General features: G+C 45.0%; 1 protein-coding gene across 1 annotated transcript in view; it reads left to right on the top strand.

Moving 5' to 3' along the window:
• The window catches only part of MAP2K4 (mitogen-activated protein kinase kinase 4), a 114,189-nt gene continuing 96,388 nt past the window's right edge, over window positions 408-18,208 (top strand). Inside the window, exon 1 of the mRNA XM_021067890.1 lies at window positions 408-581. Within this exon, the coding sequence (XP_020923549.1) occupies window positions 464-581 (118 nt within the window). The 5' untranslated portion in view covers window positions 408-463. The remainder of the gene's footprint in view (window positions 582-18,208) is intronic.

Here is an 18,208-nt window from a genome sequence, read left to right on the forward strand (position 1 = left end):
GCCCCTCCCAAGCGCCACATCAGAGACCTGACAGCACACACGACCCCTGGGGTCCCTTTCAGTTTTACAATGGTTTTGGTTTCTAAGATTCCAACACCGGGCATCTTAAACTTTGGGGGTGACAGACCTCAGTAGGAACGATGCAAGCTATGTATCCTCTTATCCCCCAAATGCACGCAACCCCTCACTCGGCAAACCGCTTTAGGCCCCGCGTGGGGCCCGCAGCCCTGGCCCAGGACTTGTGCCGGCCTCCGTGGGCTTGGGCACCCACGACCTGGGCGGCTCTGCAGCGCGGCATCTGGTGCGGCTCCGCGTCAGGCGCGGGCGGAGGCGGGCCTGGGGCGTGGCGGGGGCGGGCCGGAGGCGGGGCCAGGCGGCGTCGGCCACGCCCCTCGGCCGTGCGAGAGGCCGAGCTTGCTGCATTGCAGCCGCCGCGGCGCCGCTCGGCTCCTCACTCCCAACAATGGCGGCTCCGAGCCCGAGCGGCGGCGGCGGCTCCGGGGGCGGCAGCAGCAGCAGCGGCACCCCGGGGCCCGTGGGGTCCCCGGCGCCCGGCCACCCGGCCGTCAGCAGCATGCAGGGTAAGGAAGGCGGCGGCGCCGAGACCCCGGCCGCCCGGCGCGGCCGTCGGCGTCGTCGCGGCCTGTCCCCGCGCCCGCGGACGCCCCCGGACCCGGCTGAGGAAGCCACCGGGGCCGCCCGCGCCGGCGCGCCTCCCTCCCTCCCGGCTTCCCGCCCCGGGCTCGGCCCGGCCCCGGGCGGCGGCCGGCGCAGGCTCGGGCCGCGGCCTCCGCCCGCGCTCGGCCCCGCGGCCCCGCGGGCTCCCGGCCGGCGGCGGGGCCCACCTGGCCCGGGCCCGCCCCCGCGGCCGCCCGGCTCGCGGCCGCCGCTTACCTGGCGCGCCCCGCCCGCGTTTCCGGGCGCGCGCCGGCCGGGCTGCGGCGGAGGCGCCCGGGCCTGGCCCGCGGTCCGGCCGCGCAGGTAGGCGGCGTCGGCGGCTTCGGGGGCCCGCGCCCCTCGGCCCGGCGCCCCGCCGCCTCCGCCGCCGCAGCGGGGCCCGCTCAGGGCCATCTTGGTTCCCTGCGGGCGCCGCCGGGCCCGGCCGCCCAGCTGCCCTCCGGGCTCCGCGGTCCTGGTGGACCCTCGGTGCCCAAACTTCTGCGGGGCTTCTGCGCGCCGGCAGGGCCGGGGGTTGCCCGGGCCTGTGCCACCTGTAAGGTAATTAGACAGCCGGTGGCCTGCGAGAGGCGATTTGTTCCGGGCCAGGGATTTCTGTGCTGGCGTTGCATGCAGACAAAATAAATAAACAAGTGAGAAAAGGGGGAATTCGGTTTACAGGGAGAGCTCTGGGAAGTGGAAAGGCCGGGGTCAGAGGGGCTCTGTGCGGTGGCTGGACATCGGAAGCAGCGTCCTCATTAAGGACTTTTCCCCCGGGAATGCCCATTAGCTCTGCACGGCCCTTGACAAGGGGGTGTTGTGAAAATGCCAGGCCCCAACCCGTTTGCGAGCGTTTCCTTGAGTTTACTGGGGAATTTAGACGAGGAATGTTATTTTTGAATCAGGGAATCTCAGAAATCTCTTGGTCAGTTTTCGCAGACTGCTCGAATTATTAGCAGACTCCGTCGGAGCACCCTTCGTGGTCGGCGTGACCATGGTGACTCTTTGATTAAAAATTGCTGAAAGGGCTGCGAGGTCTTTTAACCGTGTGTCTAGTTAGGTTTGACGTTTATTGAGTATTTGGTGTTTAGGAGAGAGTGTGATTCAGGAAGCAGAGGCAGGATTTTATTCATTTTTATGTCCCTGTCGCCCTCCCCATGAGATAATTTAATATACATAAGGAATGGTGGTAGATATATAGACAGGGTGATGTCAGCCGCGAGGACACTTTCTGTGCAGGCCCTCTGATGATTAATTCGGATTGAATTAGTTACTGGATGTCAGCGTCTTGCACCATATACAGATGAAGTGCAGGATGGGTTTCCTGGTGTTCCAGCTTTGCAGTCTAGTTGGTGGCAGTGGTGAAATGAAACAGCAAAATGACAGGTTAGGATGGTATTGTATAGCCACAACGGGTGACTTAGAAAGCTTATGAGAATGCAAGGGTTTTGTTTTTTGGTTTGTTTTGCTCTTTTTTTTTTTTTTTTTTTTTTTGAGGAGGGTAAGGGAGGCTGATAGTTTGAAGAAGCTGCACAAATTAATTTTTGTTCCCAAATCATGTACTATGTATTGAGCATCTGCTCTAATGCCAGGCAAAGTATGCTAGTGCCAGGTATACAGAAAAGTGAGTTGAATGGTCTCCTTGCTGACGGAGCTTACTTCCCCGATAGGATGGGGGAGGGAAGACAATACGTAGATAATAAGAAATGTTACTCATTGAGAAAAGTGTTACAAAGGTGACAGGCTGGGTTTTGTGATAGGAAATAATAGGAGAGGGAGCAGTCTAATAAGATGGTCACAGAGGACCTGTCTGGAGAGATGACTCTCGCAATAAAGAAGGGAGTTCCAGGCAGAGCGAGCAGTGTGTGTGAAGCTTCCAAAGTGGGAAAGAGCTTGGAGTGTTCTGGGAACTCACAGTCGTTGTGGTCAGGAATTATTCTGATGCTCTCCATTCTCTTCCCCCAGCCCTGGGTGTGGAGACCCAGTCAGCTGAACTTTCTAATAAGCAGAACCCATTTTAAAGAGGAGAGGGAGGGCATGAGACTTCTCTTTGAATTATTGATGAATTTTCTTTTGTCAGTACTGTGTGTAGCCTTGACTGACGCAGGAACCTGTTAGTTCTATCTTCTTGGACCTCTCTCGATTGCTCGGAATGAAGAGAAACACTTGGAATTCTCAGGATGTTCTCTAGCACAGGCTACACAGCCAGAGCTTAAGCGGCGGTGGAAGATCTTTTTTAGTTTGTTTTGTGATGCTAGAGCCTAACCGCCCTTACTTACTTCATCTGCCAGACCTTTGGCTTTAGATCAGACTTCAGATGCTTAGAAGATGTTTGGTAAATGCCACCCCCCCAACCCTGACACTTGCCACCCCCAAATACTGTCTCTCCAGGAGCGCATGTCTCCAGCGTGGGACATCCAACAGACATGGGCGGGCGCTCTGCGTCATAAACACTGTGCTGGACACTGGATCACCCTGCGCGTCTTTTCATGGCTTGAGGTCCATGGCCCAAGAGTGGCCTCTGTGTTTGTTTGTTTTTTTTTTTTTTTTTTTTTTTTTTTTAATATCATGATGCTTGAGTTAAGGCAGAGCTCTGGAGCCCTGGATTTGAAACCCCCACCCCCACCAAACAGGACTTAAGATTTTTGTGACCTTGAACAAGATCCTTAACCTCTCCAAGCCTCAGTTTCTCAGTTGGAAAGTGGGAATAATGCTTACCTGAAGGGAACTTTAAGGATGTATAGAAAGTGTGGGCCTGACTGAGAGTAAGGATATGATTGATACTTGTTAACTGTAGTCACTCTTTTTTTTTTGTTTTGTCTTTTCTAGGGCCATACCCGCGGCATATGGAGGTTCCCAGGCTAGGGGTCTAATCAGAGCTGTTGTCGCCAGCCTATGCCAGAGCCACGGCAACATCAGATCCGAGCCGCATCTACACCCTGCACCACCGCTCACGGCCATGCCAGATCCTTAACCCATTGAGCGAGGTCAGGATGGAACCCCCAATCTCGTGGTTCCTAGTTGGATTCTTTAACCACTGAGTCAGGATGGGACCTCCCCCGTCTGTAGTCACTCTTAATAGCAACAGTATTCTTGTTTGTAAGGCTCTAGTTAATTGTGTTAGTAGCAGATGAGTAGCTAACACCTCATGACCTGTCACAGTTTCTTTAGCTGCATTATTATTGGGTCCTACCCTTTTCTTTAACCTATTTATTTCCATTTTTCATTATTGAGCATTTCTGTTCAGAATATTCTTGATGAGTCTGTATTCTACTTGGGTTCAGGTAACTTCTCTGCCATGTACAAACTCTATGACCTTGGGGAAATTACTTACCTTTTCTGAACTCATCTGTTAAAATAGGGATTATACTTACCTTCCAGGGCTGTTGTTGAGAATCACATTATTAGATTAAGGAACATGAAAGTGCCTTGAAAATTATAAAATACCTCCATATAAAGATTGCTATTAGATATGGTTATTTAAATGCTTTAGTTACTGGCCCCTTAAAATGTAGTAGATTAAAAAAGAAAAAACTCATAGGAGTTCGTATTGTGGCTCAGTGGCTTACGGACCCAGCTTGTGTCTGTGAGGATGCAGGTTTGATCCCTGGCCTTGCTGACTGGGTTAAGGATCCTGCCTTGCTGCAACCTGCAGTGCACGTCACAGGTGCACGTTACAAGTGTGGCATAGATCCAGTGTTGCTGTGGCTGTGGTGTGGGCCTTGGCTGCAGCTGCAATTTGACCCCTGGCCTGGGAACTTCTATATGCCACATTTGCGGTTGTAAAAAGGAAAAGATACCTCATAAACATAAGTTAAATTTATTATAGACTAAAGTAGGGAAGAAGAAAACTTTTCATTAAATTTTATTGGGTGTCTCAGAAAGGTCAGTTTTTTAAAAGTGATTAGAATAGTAAGAATCTATAATTGATTCTGAAAAACACGGAGGAATTGGTAAAGTACTAGTTACAGGAAATAGTTATATGTTGTAAGTGCCTCAGATTCTCTTCATGTGCTGATCTAGGCAGTTTTTCTTTCTTTCTTTCTTTTTTTTTTTCATTTTCAGTCTCAAATATAGATGTATAAAAGAAAACTTGGAGTTCCTGTCATGTCTCAGCAGAATCTGACTAGTATCCATAAGAATGCAGGTTCGATCCCTGGTTTCGCCCAGTGGGTTAAGGATCTGGTGTTGCCATGAGCTGTCCTGTAGGTCGCAGATGCGGCTCAGATCCCGAGTTGCTCTGGCTGTGGTGTAGGCCAGCAGCTGTAGCTCCGATTCGACCCGTAGCCTGGGAACTTCCATATGCTGTGAGTGTGGCCCTAAAAAAAGACCAAAAAAAAAAAAAGAAAAAGAAAAAAGAAAACTTATGGACTAGTTCAGTCTTTATCCATTTACCCTCAGCAGAACATTTTATAAATATCAATTTAAAAAGATGCAGCTTGATTCTACTTTGTAAAAATATACAAAGTAATGTACAACGTAGCGACTGTAGTTACTAACACTGTAATGCATATTTGAAAGTTGCTGAGAGAGTAGATCTTAAAAATTCTCACCACAAGAAAAAAATTATTTGCTATGTGTGGTGATAGTTGTTAACTAATTGTGTGACAGTCATTTCACGATATGTACAAATAGCAAATCAAGTTGTACACTTGAAACTAATGTATGTCAATTATACCTCCATTCACAAAATAAAAAATGCATACACAACTTTCAAGTGCAATGAAACATATCTGTTAAGAAAAATGAAAATTTAAACTCATTATACTTTTTTTCCAACATTATTTGCATATACAGTGTATGGAATGCCTTGTTTGACTATGTTTTTACCATTTTAGTCTGGTTTTCAAGAACTGTAGGAGGGTATCTTCATTCTAGTTTAAAGAACTGAATTGGGTGGACAATGGGTATAGTTTCAAACCCTAGAATTGCTTTCCATTCTCATGTGTTGTATACTATTTCTTTCACCATTTATTTGGCATGACCTGATAAATAAAATCCAGCTCAGGAAATTGGTCCCCCCTCAAAGCACATATTGCATTTCTCTATGTTCCCATAAAAAGAAGAGCAACCTTAGTATTAAAATTTAAAGAGTAGAAGAACATACTATTTCAGGATACTCGTTTTCTCACACTTCCTGCAGTGTCCTTTATCAGAGCGAATGCGCGCTGAAACTTGTTTAAGATGGGATGTTAGTGAACTCTGTGTGTTGAGTCATATTTCTTTTGTTGTAATTTTTCTCTTTTTTCTATTCCATTTCTGTTACCTAATTTGAGAAGCTGGATTGGTTTGGACCCATAGAGATTTTCTTATTTTTTGGACCCCTAGCCTGGAAACATCCATATGCGGCAGGTGTGGCCCTGAAAAAGACAAAAAGACAAAAATAAATTCATCAATTAATTAGGTAATTTGCCCTAGCTGAAGTGGGTTTTAATCCCCCTGTGTGGCAGGTGGCCTTTGCCCTTCTTACTCTACTGCACAGGTTCACACGGCTTCTCCGAGCTCCCCTCTCAGCCATTCAGGTCTGAGAGAAGGATCTTTGCCAGAAGTGATGCAGATCCAGGAATAGAAGGACGAGATGATTTTAGGTTTCAGTCAGGGGGCGGAAGCTGTAAGCATCCAGCATGTTTGGGTTGCTTTTGGCGTCTCAGTGCTTTCCGATGCGTCTTTATGTTGCACACGTCTTTCTGCACTTGCTTGGGAGGAGCGGGTTACCCTGGCATTTGAATTTGAGGGCATTTTGTTTGGGAATCTGCAAATAAGTAGAAAACTCTAATTAGATGTTGGCGCAGGAGGCCAGTATAGATTTGAAAGGTGATGAACTCCTTCCAGGCCATATATGATACAGAAAAAGGCACCCGCTTAGCTTAAGAGTTAATGACATATGTGGCCATCCTGGCTACATTTGTCGCCTGGGCTGCTCACTGTCCTGCCTGCTCATGGGCATGGGTTCGCTTCTGACCCTTTCCCCAGCTCCAGAAGCTCTTCATGTGTCTCTTCTCACACATGGCAAGACTGGGAATTAACGAGAACTCGTAGAAAGGGTTCAAGGGCAAGAAGAGCCGAGATCGGCGCCACGCAGGGAAAGGCAGCATCAGCCAGCAGTTAACAGCTCAGGAGAGGCCTTCCCGGAGAAGCTGGCAGTCGCGTCACGCGCAGCTCGGTTCTTGAAGAGCAGCACGTCATTCCCCGCCACGGGGGAGGATGGGGACTGGACACCACAGCAGCTCTTTCAGGCCTTGCTATATCGCATCTTACCAACAGTCACTCCGTTTTCAGGAGGGGGAAACTGGAAAAGTGCTGCCAGATGTCTCTCTGTTAAATATCTGACACGCCTCTGTCTGTTCGTGCCTGACTTTGCTAAAAAACGAGCCACATTAAATGGCTCCCCTGATGCATTTGCCGGAGTCCCTGAGATCTGGGTTAGCTTCCTGCCAGGGGACAGCACCCACCTCTGGAGGTGTCGCGCTCAGTGCCCCAGGCTGTGTCTAGGAAGGGCCGGAGCAGAGAGTGGAGCGCCGCGTGGGGATCCTCTGCTTTGACCTCTCTAAGCTGCCCGGGAGTGAAAGAGGCTGGCTTTGTGTGGGTCTAGCTGGTCGTACAGGGAAGAGAGACCGGGAGTAAAAATGACGCATGACACCCTGCTGTATCCCTGCTCTGGGTGGGATGCTTTAGATTGATTACCTTATTGGATCATCACAAAACGCTCGAGATCACTACTCTGTTTTTACAGACAAGAGCGTAGAGGCTCACGGAGGCTCGGTATTTGCCCTCGGTCATGTCGTTAATGAGCTGCTTTCCCTGTGAACGAAGCTTCCTTGAACCGGCTCGCGATGGTAAAATAGCCCTTGGTTGGTAACTGAAGAGTGACTGAGATGATCAGCAGCCACGGGAGGAAAGGAACTGGCCTCTGAGCCCCGCCTTGATCCTGAATTGCGAGCAGGATGGCAAGGATTAGTATTCATAAAATCAGGAATGGTTCTGGATGATGTGAATTATCTGGAATTGCTAAATTAAGGTAGATCCCTTTCTAGGTTTGAGAAAGGTGAAGTCAGGAAAGCTAAAGGAAGTAACACAGCAGGAAATCTTGTGGAAGGCTAAGCACAATGAAAACACGAATTTTGGATAAGCTTAGATAAATGCTTAAATATTAGAGCCATAACGACATCCTGGGGTAGCTTTACAGTTGAAGGCACATGCCAGGATTTTGAGGTTGAAGTTGGAAAGTGGCAAACTACTAACTTCTTCATGCTTGTGTCCAAAGGAAGTTTGGGAGCTTGGTCTGGGGGCCTGAGCCAGAGAGGAAGATGGCTGTGACTTACTTTTTTTTTTTTTTTTTTTTTTGGTCTTTTTGTCTTTTTAGGGCCACACCCGAAGCATATGGAGGTTCCCAGGCTAGGGCTCTAATCAGAGCTGCAGCCGCTGGCCTATGCCACAGCTCACGACAACGCCGGATCCTCAGCCCACTGATCGAGGCCAGGGATTGAACCCACAACCTCATGGTTCCTAGTTGGATTCGTTTCTGCTGCGCCACAACAGAAACTCCCAGCTGTGACTTTTTTATGTACGTGTGGCTTCACACTGCAGGTCGTGATACATTTTCAGCCCGACCAAAGTCCAGGGTGTCCAGGAAATGATAAGGCACTACTGAGGGAGGGGGACATTCTTACCCCCTGCCCTGCTCCCTCCCTGGATTACTCCCTCAGCCCAGAAGAAAGGGGTTGGGGTGACTGCTGTACCCTGTGAGGCCCATTACACAAGCAGAATGACACGTGAAAGTTACTGTTCCCCAATCTAAGATTACTTGATATTTTTATTTTATGTATAAAGGAGGAGACTTGGACTCAAATGAAGTAGGTCCTTGAGTTTCACAGTTGGAACTGGAACCTCGTTTCCTGACATTCTTCCTTTTGTTTTCTACGTTCTCAAATCCTGTTTGCCTTTTGTTTTCACATACACTTAACACATATCCTCAACAGTGTTTTACACTGAGACAGACAAGCTCACTCTATTTGGTAAATACAGTAAATTGTAGGTTTCCAGTATGGCCAGTCAAGGGCTCTCAAGATTGAGGTTAGAGGGTGAGAATGAGGGAAAAGGGGGGAAGAAGGCGGACGAGGCCTGGTGAGGACAAGGCGGGGAGAGGCCCCGAGCCTTCCGTCCTTTGTAGGCTGTTTCGCCCCTGCCCTATACAACTCCCATGTTTATTCTCGAGGGTCGGCGATTGGATGAAAATAAACTTGGCTGAGGCCAGTTTGAATTTGAAGCAGAGGGTCATGTAAAATTAAGGCCTGGGGTACAGGTACCAAGGTGAAAAAGAGTGAGGCATCTAGGATTTGAAAAGCTCACTGGTCATTAGCAACAGATTCAGCTGATACTTAGTAGTCCTCTCAGATGCAGGATTTGGTACATGCATGGAAGACAGAATTTAGACAGAAGTTTTGAGGCAAGTGAGACCTCAGAAATTGCACATATGTGAATGAATATTAATGGACTAATTATAACAGCCGCAAACTTGCTTTTTGTGGAGTTGAGGATATTGGAAGTTGTCCTCACCATTTCTTTGTCGCTGTCTTTCTCTTGTACAAGATTTGCTGGTGATGGCCTAGAACCCCCTGCTCTGTGAGTGTCATGAGCTGGGGGAGCTGTTGGCTCCTTTCCCAGATCTGCGCTGTGAGCACCAACTTTTTGAGCTTTGCAGGTTCTGTGTGTAGATATATGTCCATGTTCAGAGTCTCTCCCTCTCACATATGTATGTCGGTATGAGTGTGTGTATTTTATAGCTATGATACAGTCCATTGGAAGTCTAGAAAGATTCAGCTAAGAGCTCTTTATCTGATTTAATGGATATAGTTACATGGAAATCCAGGGAACGGTGAGCCCTTCTGTTCCAGTACTTTAGCCCACGCTCGCTTTGCACCTCTAGGCTTTTTGGAGTGAGAACTAATGCCGAGGTGGACGTAGATATAAGCCCTCAGAGTCCGTTCACCCGGTCACTTCATCATTAGGTAAAAAGAGCGAGTCTGTAGTTATGCTCTGAGAATTTGACTCCCCTCCCTTTAAGCTACATGTGTTGATTGTACTGATGACAGGACTTTAAGTTTTGAGAATTTTTTAGCATTTAAGAGTGGGCTTAACTTCTAATGTGTTAGCAGTGGTTGGTGACTTTCTAACGCTCCCAGTCACATGCACCTTAAAACTGTCTTTTCTAGTTACTGTACTTTATTATACACAGCTACGCAGATCCAAATCATGCTTTTTCATATCCCTTGCAAATTGATATTTTCTTGCCCCTTTCCCCATGCATATTGCTATTTTGTTCACTTCTTATCTTTTATTTTTGCTACCAAGTAGCAACTATTGACTCTTTGTAGGGTTAAAGAGTAACTGTTGAGCCTTTTACCAGCTTCCAGGTGATTCCTTCCCTCCTCCAGTGGGAGACCTGTAGCGGGGCTCCTCCCTGTTCTCCGCTCCACTGATGCCTGCAGAGAGCCAGCGCCCTTTCCTCCTGGCCTGTGCCTGGCTCTTTTGCCTGGTGGTAGAGGGAGGAGGGGGCTGGCTGGTTTTTAGTTCCCTGGGCTTACAAGACCCACAGAATCCATTTTTCCCCTTCTGAGGTCTGTTTTTGCTGCACATCTTGGGGAGGGGGGCACGCATGGAACCTCAGCAGGAGAGAGATGAGTGCTGGGGCACTGCCTCCAGTTGGCCCCCGTTCTTCCTCCCACGTTGCCATCAGGCAGTAAGCAGTGGGTCACTTTTATGCCCCCAAGGTACTTTCGTATCAGAGTGGCCACATTAGCCATTTTTTAGGTTTTGTGGATGATAGGTACTATCTTTGTCTTTTTTTTTTTTTTTTTTTTTTTTTTTTTTTTTTGTCTTTTTAGGGCCGAACCCGCGGCATATGGAGGTTCCCAGGCTAGAGGTCTAATTGGAGTTACAGCCGGCCAGAGCTCATGGCAACGCCAGATCCTTAACACACATAGTGAGGCCAGGGATCAAACCTGCAACCTCATGGTTCCTAGCTGGGTTCATTGCTGCTGCTCCATGACGGGAACTCCTTTATCTTCTTAAAATCCTAAGAGTTTGGATAGCTGGATAGAAAAGACTAGTAAACATACCCTTTTTTTCTTTTTTAAGTGATTTTTCTTTCTTTCTTTTTTTTTTTTTTTGGTCTTTTTGCCTTTTCTAGGGCCACTCCCACGGCATCTGGAGGTTCCCAGGCTAAGGGTCGAACTGGAGCTGCAGCCGCCGGCCTACGCCAGAGCCACAGCAACACAGGATCTGAGCCGCATCTGCACCACAGCTCGTGGCAACGCTGAATCCTTAACCCACTGAGCAAGGGCAGGGATCGAACCTGCAACCTCATGGTTCCTAGTCAGATTCGTTAACCACTGCGCCACAACGGGAACTCCGATTTTTTATTTTTTCTATTGTACTTGGTAACATATCCTTTTTTAGGCTTGGCTGTTTTTCCTACAAGTTTTGATTGAATTTGTATAAATACAACTTGAATGATACTCATTCTAAATTTACTCTCTCCATTTTGTTCCCCAAAGCAGTAATAAACACAAGCATGGGTAGACCACTAGGAAAAGCAGAAATTGATCCCGTAGGCTATGGGAGCCAAATAATATTTTGGGAAGGCTTTCGTTTCAAACAGTTTATTTCACTGGGCGCACTTTATGAAATTACATCTGTATGAATGTATGCGTGAGGTATAACCATATCCTACTGAATTTGAAAAATATGTTCATGTTTCTAAGGAGAATTTACAAGTCTTCTTCCTATAATGCCTGTCGTCCTACTTACGATCCCCAGGGACTCAGTCTTTTTTCAGGCCTACTTGAGAGGAATTTCAGCATCTCTCTGGTAGTTCATTGTCTTATCATTTGAAGTTAACTCATTGACCGAATGTTGTTCTGTGTGTGTTTAGCTTTCACAGTTTAGGAGCTACCAAAGTTTTTGAAACAGGGATAGTAATCACCAGTAGCTCCAAGTGAGTAATTTGAGTCAGTACAGTAACTTGTGATATATTCCGAGTTTGTGGGTAGAAAAAATTGACAAAAGCTCTCTTAAAAGTTACTCTTAGTTTCTAAGGGCTAATAGCTCTCCAATAAAGGTAAAGACAGCATGACTTACAATTTAGATCTGATTTCAGTTCCGTATAATAAAGTACATCTGTATCAGAAAGAGCCGAGTTTTTTGGTTTTTTTTAAGCCCATGTGTCATAGGTGTTTCTGTGATGGTGGACGTTATGTCATTTGAACTGTTCTTGAATTAGTTTTATTCAAAATGTAATGTAAAAATGCAATGTCATGTTCTAATTTTGGTTTGATTTACAGTAAATGAGCTGGAACTTATCTCTTTTACTTTAGGCTTTCAGATAAACTTCTATGAAAAGGCACAAAGTAAGCTACGCATTTTATGATACTATGCTACTTATTTTTTTCGTATCCATCTTGGTATTGGGAGTGTGTCCACTGTTGTTTCAACTAACCAACCATGGCAGTTTTACTTTAAAAGAGCTTCCATTTTTCATTCTTTTTCCAAATCCAAAAAAAAAAAAATTTGTGTTCTGTTCTTGATTATAAATTGTTCTAGTTTTTACTTGCAGTCAAAATAGGAGAAAGATATATGTTGGTATTCAGATGTAAGTACAGAAAGATGTATGTAGATATAAACATATATGCTAGATTTAGAAAGATGTGTGCAGGTATCGAAAGACATATAATCATATATATGAGGTATGAATATATAAAAATATATACACAGGTATTTGGACTTAGCCATAATTTAAAGCTCAAGTGGAGGGAAGTGCACTTTCAGGATTGGAGTGCAAAAAAATAAACAATTTAACTGTGCTTACACATCATGCTTTAAAATTTATTTATTTATTTATTTGCTTTCTAGGGTTGTACCTGCAGCATATGGGAGTTCCTTAGCTAGGGGTCAAATCCGAGCTATAGCTGCTGGCCTACACCACAGCCACAGCCACAGCCACAGCCACAGCCACAGCAGCGCAAGATCTGAGCCGTGTCTGCAGCATACACAGCTTGTGGAACACCGAATTCTTGACCCCTTTGAGAGAGGCTAGGGATCGAACCTGCATCCTCATGGATACTAGGCGGGCTCCTTTCCACTGAGCCACAGTGGGAACTCTCCAAATTGATTTATTTAAACCATGCAGTTTTATACATTTATACATTTTGATTTTCCTTTTTCTTTTTTTAAAAAAAAAACTAGAGTTGCAATGTTTATTTCAGGTTCTCTCTTATTTATTTGTTTGTTTATTCTTTTTTGCCACACAGGCAGTATGTGGAAGTTCCTGGGCCAGGAATCTACCTATGACACACAGCAGCAACCAGAGCCACAGCGGAGAGAACGCGGGAGCCTCAGCCTGCTAGGCCATCAAAGGAACTCCCTTAATTTTTTTTCATTAAAACAAACCTGTGTCTTCCTTCTACTCTCCTCCCTGCCCCACCATATGGACCAGGGTCGCATCATAGGGCACCAGCCTTCATGGAATACAGAGTAGGTTTTCTATAAGAAAGCAAAATTTACAAAGCTAAAACAAATGCATTTTAAACTTAAATATCATTTGTACAAAGTGCAGTTTAAAAAATCTCTACTCAGGAAGACTGTTCTCCAATTACCATGAATATTTCCTCAAAATACAGTGTATTCATCTCCTGCTTCATAGAGTAGGGAGATGAATTCATAGAGTAGGGACGAAGAACCACTGCTTTCTGATACACGTCATTGTCCTTCTGCCCCAGCTTTATGAGGCTTAATTGATGCATTACACTCTGTGAGTCCGAGGCACCCCTCTGCACCTCGGAATGTCCGCGGCCGTAGGGTGGGTGAACACCTCTATCGCCTCACGTGATAACTATTTCTTTTTGGTAGAAGACCCTCTAAGATTTACTCTCAGCAACTTTCAAGGGCGTGGTACAGTGTTGGTAACTGTTGTCCGCGTGCTGGACATGGTAGCTTTCTCTGGTTAGTTCACATGAAATAAAGTTTAACCTGGAGAAAACATTTCTGTGACTTTAAAATTTTCCGATGGAATCAAAATGCAAAATGCTTAGTATCCAGTGGTTGAACATCATGACTTCCTCTAAAAGTAGTTAGCAAACATTTATTTCTTGAATGGTCCACCTGTAATATAAATATATAATGAGTAATAGAGAGGGCAGCCAGGCCTTGGGATAAAAATTGTTTCATTGGTCCATTATTGTCATCCTTCTCTTACCTGGAACTAAAAATAGTATAAGATTCTCCGTGAACCTGCACGTGTGATATATATCTACATGTAACGAAGTTACAGCTTCTGTTTTATGCTCTATTTTAATTTTACCGCATTTGCTGTGATGGTTTTTAGCTTTATTTATATTCTAACATAAAGTAATTCTGTCTAATATTAATATAATGTAAAATTTTTATTTACATATTGACATAAAGTCCAATTTGAGAATAATACTGGCATTTAAATAATTAAAACTGCATTTACATGGTTGCTCTTTTCTCTAACTAGTCCAAATCGTGGACTTAAAACAAGAGAAACCGGATTTTATTAAGTTTATAAATAGCACTGTAGGCCAGTTTGAAATGCCCTTTAGTCTGCCTGCGTGGTGCTGTCCCTTGTCACAGGAGGGACAGGCCTGCAGGACTGCCCGCTTTAACACGCGTGGCGGAATCTGACGGCAAGTACACGTCCTCCCTCCCATTCATTGCTCACTTTTGGTTGCCCTCACTGCCTCTTCACACTGTGACTGCTTTCTCCTTTCTCCCTCTCTCTGGGAGGTCCTCCTCTTAACTGTCCAGCTTTTGGAATTCCGTGCAGCTTTCTACCTTCACTCACGGAGCACACGTTGGACGCCTAGGTACCGGCAAGTGAGGGAGATTATTGGGGCAGAAGTGCCTGGAACGGTCTCTGCCCTTAGCAGGCTCTTAGTGCAGGGGCGAAAGTTGCTTCTGCGTTGATTCCAAGTGTCCACCTACTGATGCCGCAGACCGGTTCGTGTCTGAGCCCAGCGTGAGGTGGTGCAGGAGCGGATGTGTCCTGGGCACCTTTGCTCCTGCTGTTCTGTCGTGAGTGAGAACAGGCATGTGGGGTGCTTCGGGGTCTCGTGAGAACTGCTTTCCTGATTGGAGACCATGCCTCAGAGGTCCATCCCTAGCCTGACCTGCTTTGGGGTTAGGCAGCGCTGTCTGTGCCGGCCAGGACCTCAGTGGAAGCCTCAGGGAGAAGCGGCTCACATAGCGACGGTCGCAACTGGGATGATGGTACCCACGGCCAGCTCCCACTTGGCAGCATTTATTTTTGTGCTCTCGGTACCTATATTTTACGATGAGTTTTTAGTTGCTTACACATAGTAACACTTTTTTCCAAGACTGGTCCTGTGATGTGCATGACTTAAAAGTGCCACTTTGTCCTGTTTGCAGACAATCAGTCTTGCAGTTTGCTCTAGAATATATTTATAGCCATTAACTGAGTGTCATAAGTAGCCGTTCATGTCTTTAAAAATAAAGGGCTTGAAATCACCAAAGCAGCGTTTTCTAACCTATTAAGACATACTCTATTGCCAGAATCTCCAGTTTTATTCTAAGGATGTTTCACAGTTGTCAGAAAAACCACAATCTAATTCATGAAAAATAATTATATATCAACACGAGTTGTAGGAGGGCGTGGAGTGCAAAGAGCACGAAGCTATACGCTGTTGAGCCCAGGAAGTTTGGGTACTGCTTCACGTGCTCGGTTCTCCATTGCAGATCAAAGACTGGTTGTAAGATGATTCTAATGACTAATGGAAGCTCTGAAGGATTAATTTTCCCCTGTTGTTTGACTTTCACAGTTTTTGTTTATCATATTGCTAATCACTATTCCAGTTACTACAACTGCCTGTTATAAGTTAGCGGAGTTTTCTCGGTAATGTGTGTAGGGTTTTAACACACACAGACAAATAATATGAGATTGCATACGTAATTTTGGAAGCAGATTTTTATAGAAATTCAATAAAAATCCACTTTGCACCTCATAATCTTTTTAAAATCAATTACGATTTGTGCATTTATTTGCTTTTAACTTTCTAAATATATATAAGATCGTATATATTTAAGATAGAGCTGTTATTTGAAGCAACAGTGTTGTTTCTTTTAACACCGTTGGATGGTTGAATTTTTCTAAAGTCTGAATGTAAGACTACATCAGGGAAAAATATTTTTTCCGATGTAGAGCGCCTACATTTAGAAAGTTGGTTGGTTCATCATTTTTCATTTGGAGATAATGATTTTGTACTTGTAAATATGTTTACATGATTTATGACCAAGGTTGAATTATTATATCTCAGTGGCTTCAATGAGCTAACATAAATCATTAGAATATGATTTGCTTTGCTTTATGAAGCCAGTTTTTTTGGGGGGAGGGCGGAGATTTGCCTAGAAACAAAGTTTTTGAGATGTGGCTTCATACATGTAAAATTCACCTCAGTGTATCAACGTTCTGATTTTTTGTTTGGATGGTAATTGTGACCCATTAAAGATCCCAGAGCACAGGGATTTTCCTCAAAAAAAAGCCTAATAGACTCTTGTGCTGATCAAAGTGAGAGTAGTTAGGAATTTGGCAAATACTCTTTAATAATTTAGTTTTCACACAAGGGCACTGTTAGCCTTTTTTTTTTTTTCTTTTGCCTGAACTCGTGTATTTTCAGCCCATCCATGGCTGTACAGTTCTTAAAAGCTAAAGATAAATTTTTTTAATAGTTATTTTCCCAGTACAATTTTTTTTTCTACTGTACAGCATGGTGACCCAGTCACACATACATGTCCACATTCTATTTTCACACATTATGCTCCATCATAAGGGACTAGACATAGTTCCCAGCGCTACGCAGCAGGGTCATTTTGGTGGTGTGGAGTTTCTGCAGCTTTGCCTTTTATACTTTTGATAGCTCTAAAAAGATTTAGTGGCTTTAAAAATTGTTTTACTTGAGAATGTTGGCGTAGCAACAGGATCATTATTTAAACAATTATATGTTCCAGAGCTGACTGTTACTCTTGAAGTCACTAATAGAAATTAGATTACAGGTATTGATTACTTGTGGTAACACTGCATATTCGAATATTTTGGGGGGGAAAATGGAGATGTCTAATGACATAAATTCATTTCATTGTGAAACTATCCTTTTTAAATAAGTACTTCAAATTGTTTTAAAATTGGTAATGATAAAAATGAAACAATAAAGCGGAGGAAGGATGTTTTATGACTCTTTCCAGAAGTTTGAAGAAGTCCTTAGTAAGTTTATAGACTTAAGAAGTTCTGTGAAGGATAATGTTTTTCTCAAAAGAGTGTTTGACCTGATTGGAGGTGGAGTGTAGAAAACCAGAGTAAGAAGTAGAGGGAGGGTCAAGCGGTCCTGCGTTTAAAACTAAGGGATTGGGGAGCTCCCTCGTGGCACAGCGGAAATGAACCCGACTGGCATCTGTGACGCATGTTCGATCCCTGACCTCACTCAGTGGGTCGGGAGCCGCGGTATAGGTCGCAGCTTCGGCTTGGGTCTGGCATTGCTGTGGCTGTAGCGCAGGCCAGCAGCTGCAGCTCTGATGTGACCCCTAGCCTGGAACTCCCATATGCCATGGGTGTGGCCCTAAAAAAAATACCCAGAAAATTTAAGAGCTTGGGATTTCCCTTGTGGCACAGCAGATTAAGGATCCGGCATTGTCACTACAGCCACTTAAGTCCCTGCTGTGGTGCAGGTTCCATTCCTAGCCCAGGAACTACCACATGCATGGTCGTGGCCAAAAAAATAAAAACTAAGAGCTTAGAACATTCAATTGATTAAATTTCCAATGTCCTATTTTATGTAGCCAAAATCTACGTGCAGTGGCTAGCATTTTAATTCCAGCAAGCCTAAGAAACAGAATGACCACATTTGCTGCTATTGGAGGTTAACAAGTTTTGTTTAAATTTACGTATATGATGGAGTTCCTCTTGTGGCTCAGAGGTAATGAACCAAGAGGATACGAGCTCGATCCCTGGCCTTGCTCAGTGGGTTAAGGATCTGGCATTGCTGTGACTGCAGCATAGGCCAGCAGCTGCAGCTCTGATTCGACCCCTAGCCTGGGAACTTCCATATGCCATGGGTGTGGCCCTAAAAAAGCAATCAATCAATAAATAAATTTACATCCATGCTGAAGTTGAAAAATGAGAGCTTTGTAGGATTTGCCATAGACCCTTGGGACTAAGCATCCAGTGAAAGTCCCAACCACTACACCACCAGGGAACTTCCAGTCACACCCTTCTGCTTGGGAGCAGCTTTTATACTGATGAAAGCCCAAGGCTTGTAGTACAGGCAGAGTCGAAGTGCATGTATTCCCTTTTTACCGTGTACCATTACAGGGGACTGTTACCTAATTATGTTTGATCTTGGAAGTGGTGGGAATATTAATTCCTTCTGAAAAATGGTTTTGTCGCTAGAAGAAGAGCTTCAAATATCTATTGTACTTAAAAATCATTTGGAGAATGATTTTTTTGTTTGTTTTGTTTTTTGGC

The sequence above is a fragment of the Sus scrofa genome, chromosome 12 (genome assembly GCF_000003025.6).
Source record: "Sus scrofa isolate TJ Tabasco breed Duroc chromosome 12, Sscrofa11.1, whole genome shotgun sequence".
In the NCBI taxonomy this organism is placed as follows: Eukaryota; Metazoa; Chordata; class Mammalia; order Artiodactyla; family Suidae; genus Sus; species Sus scrofa.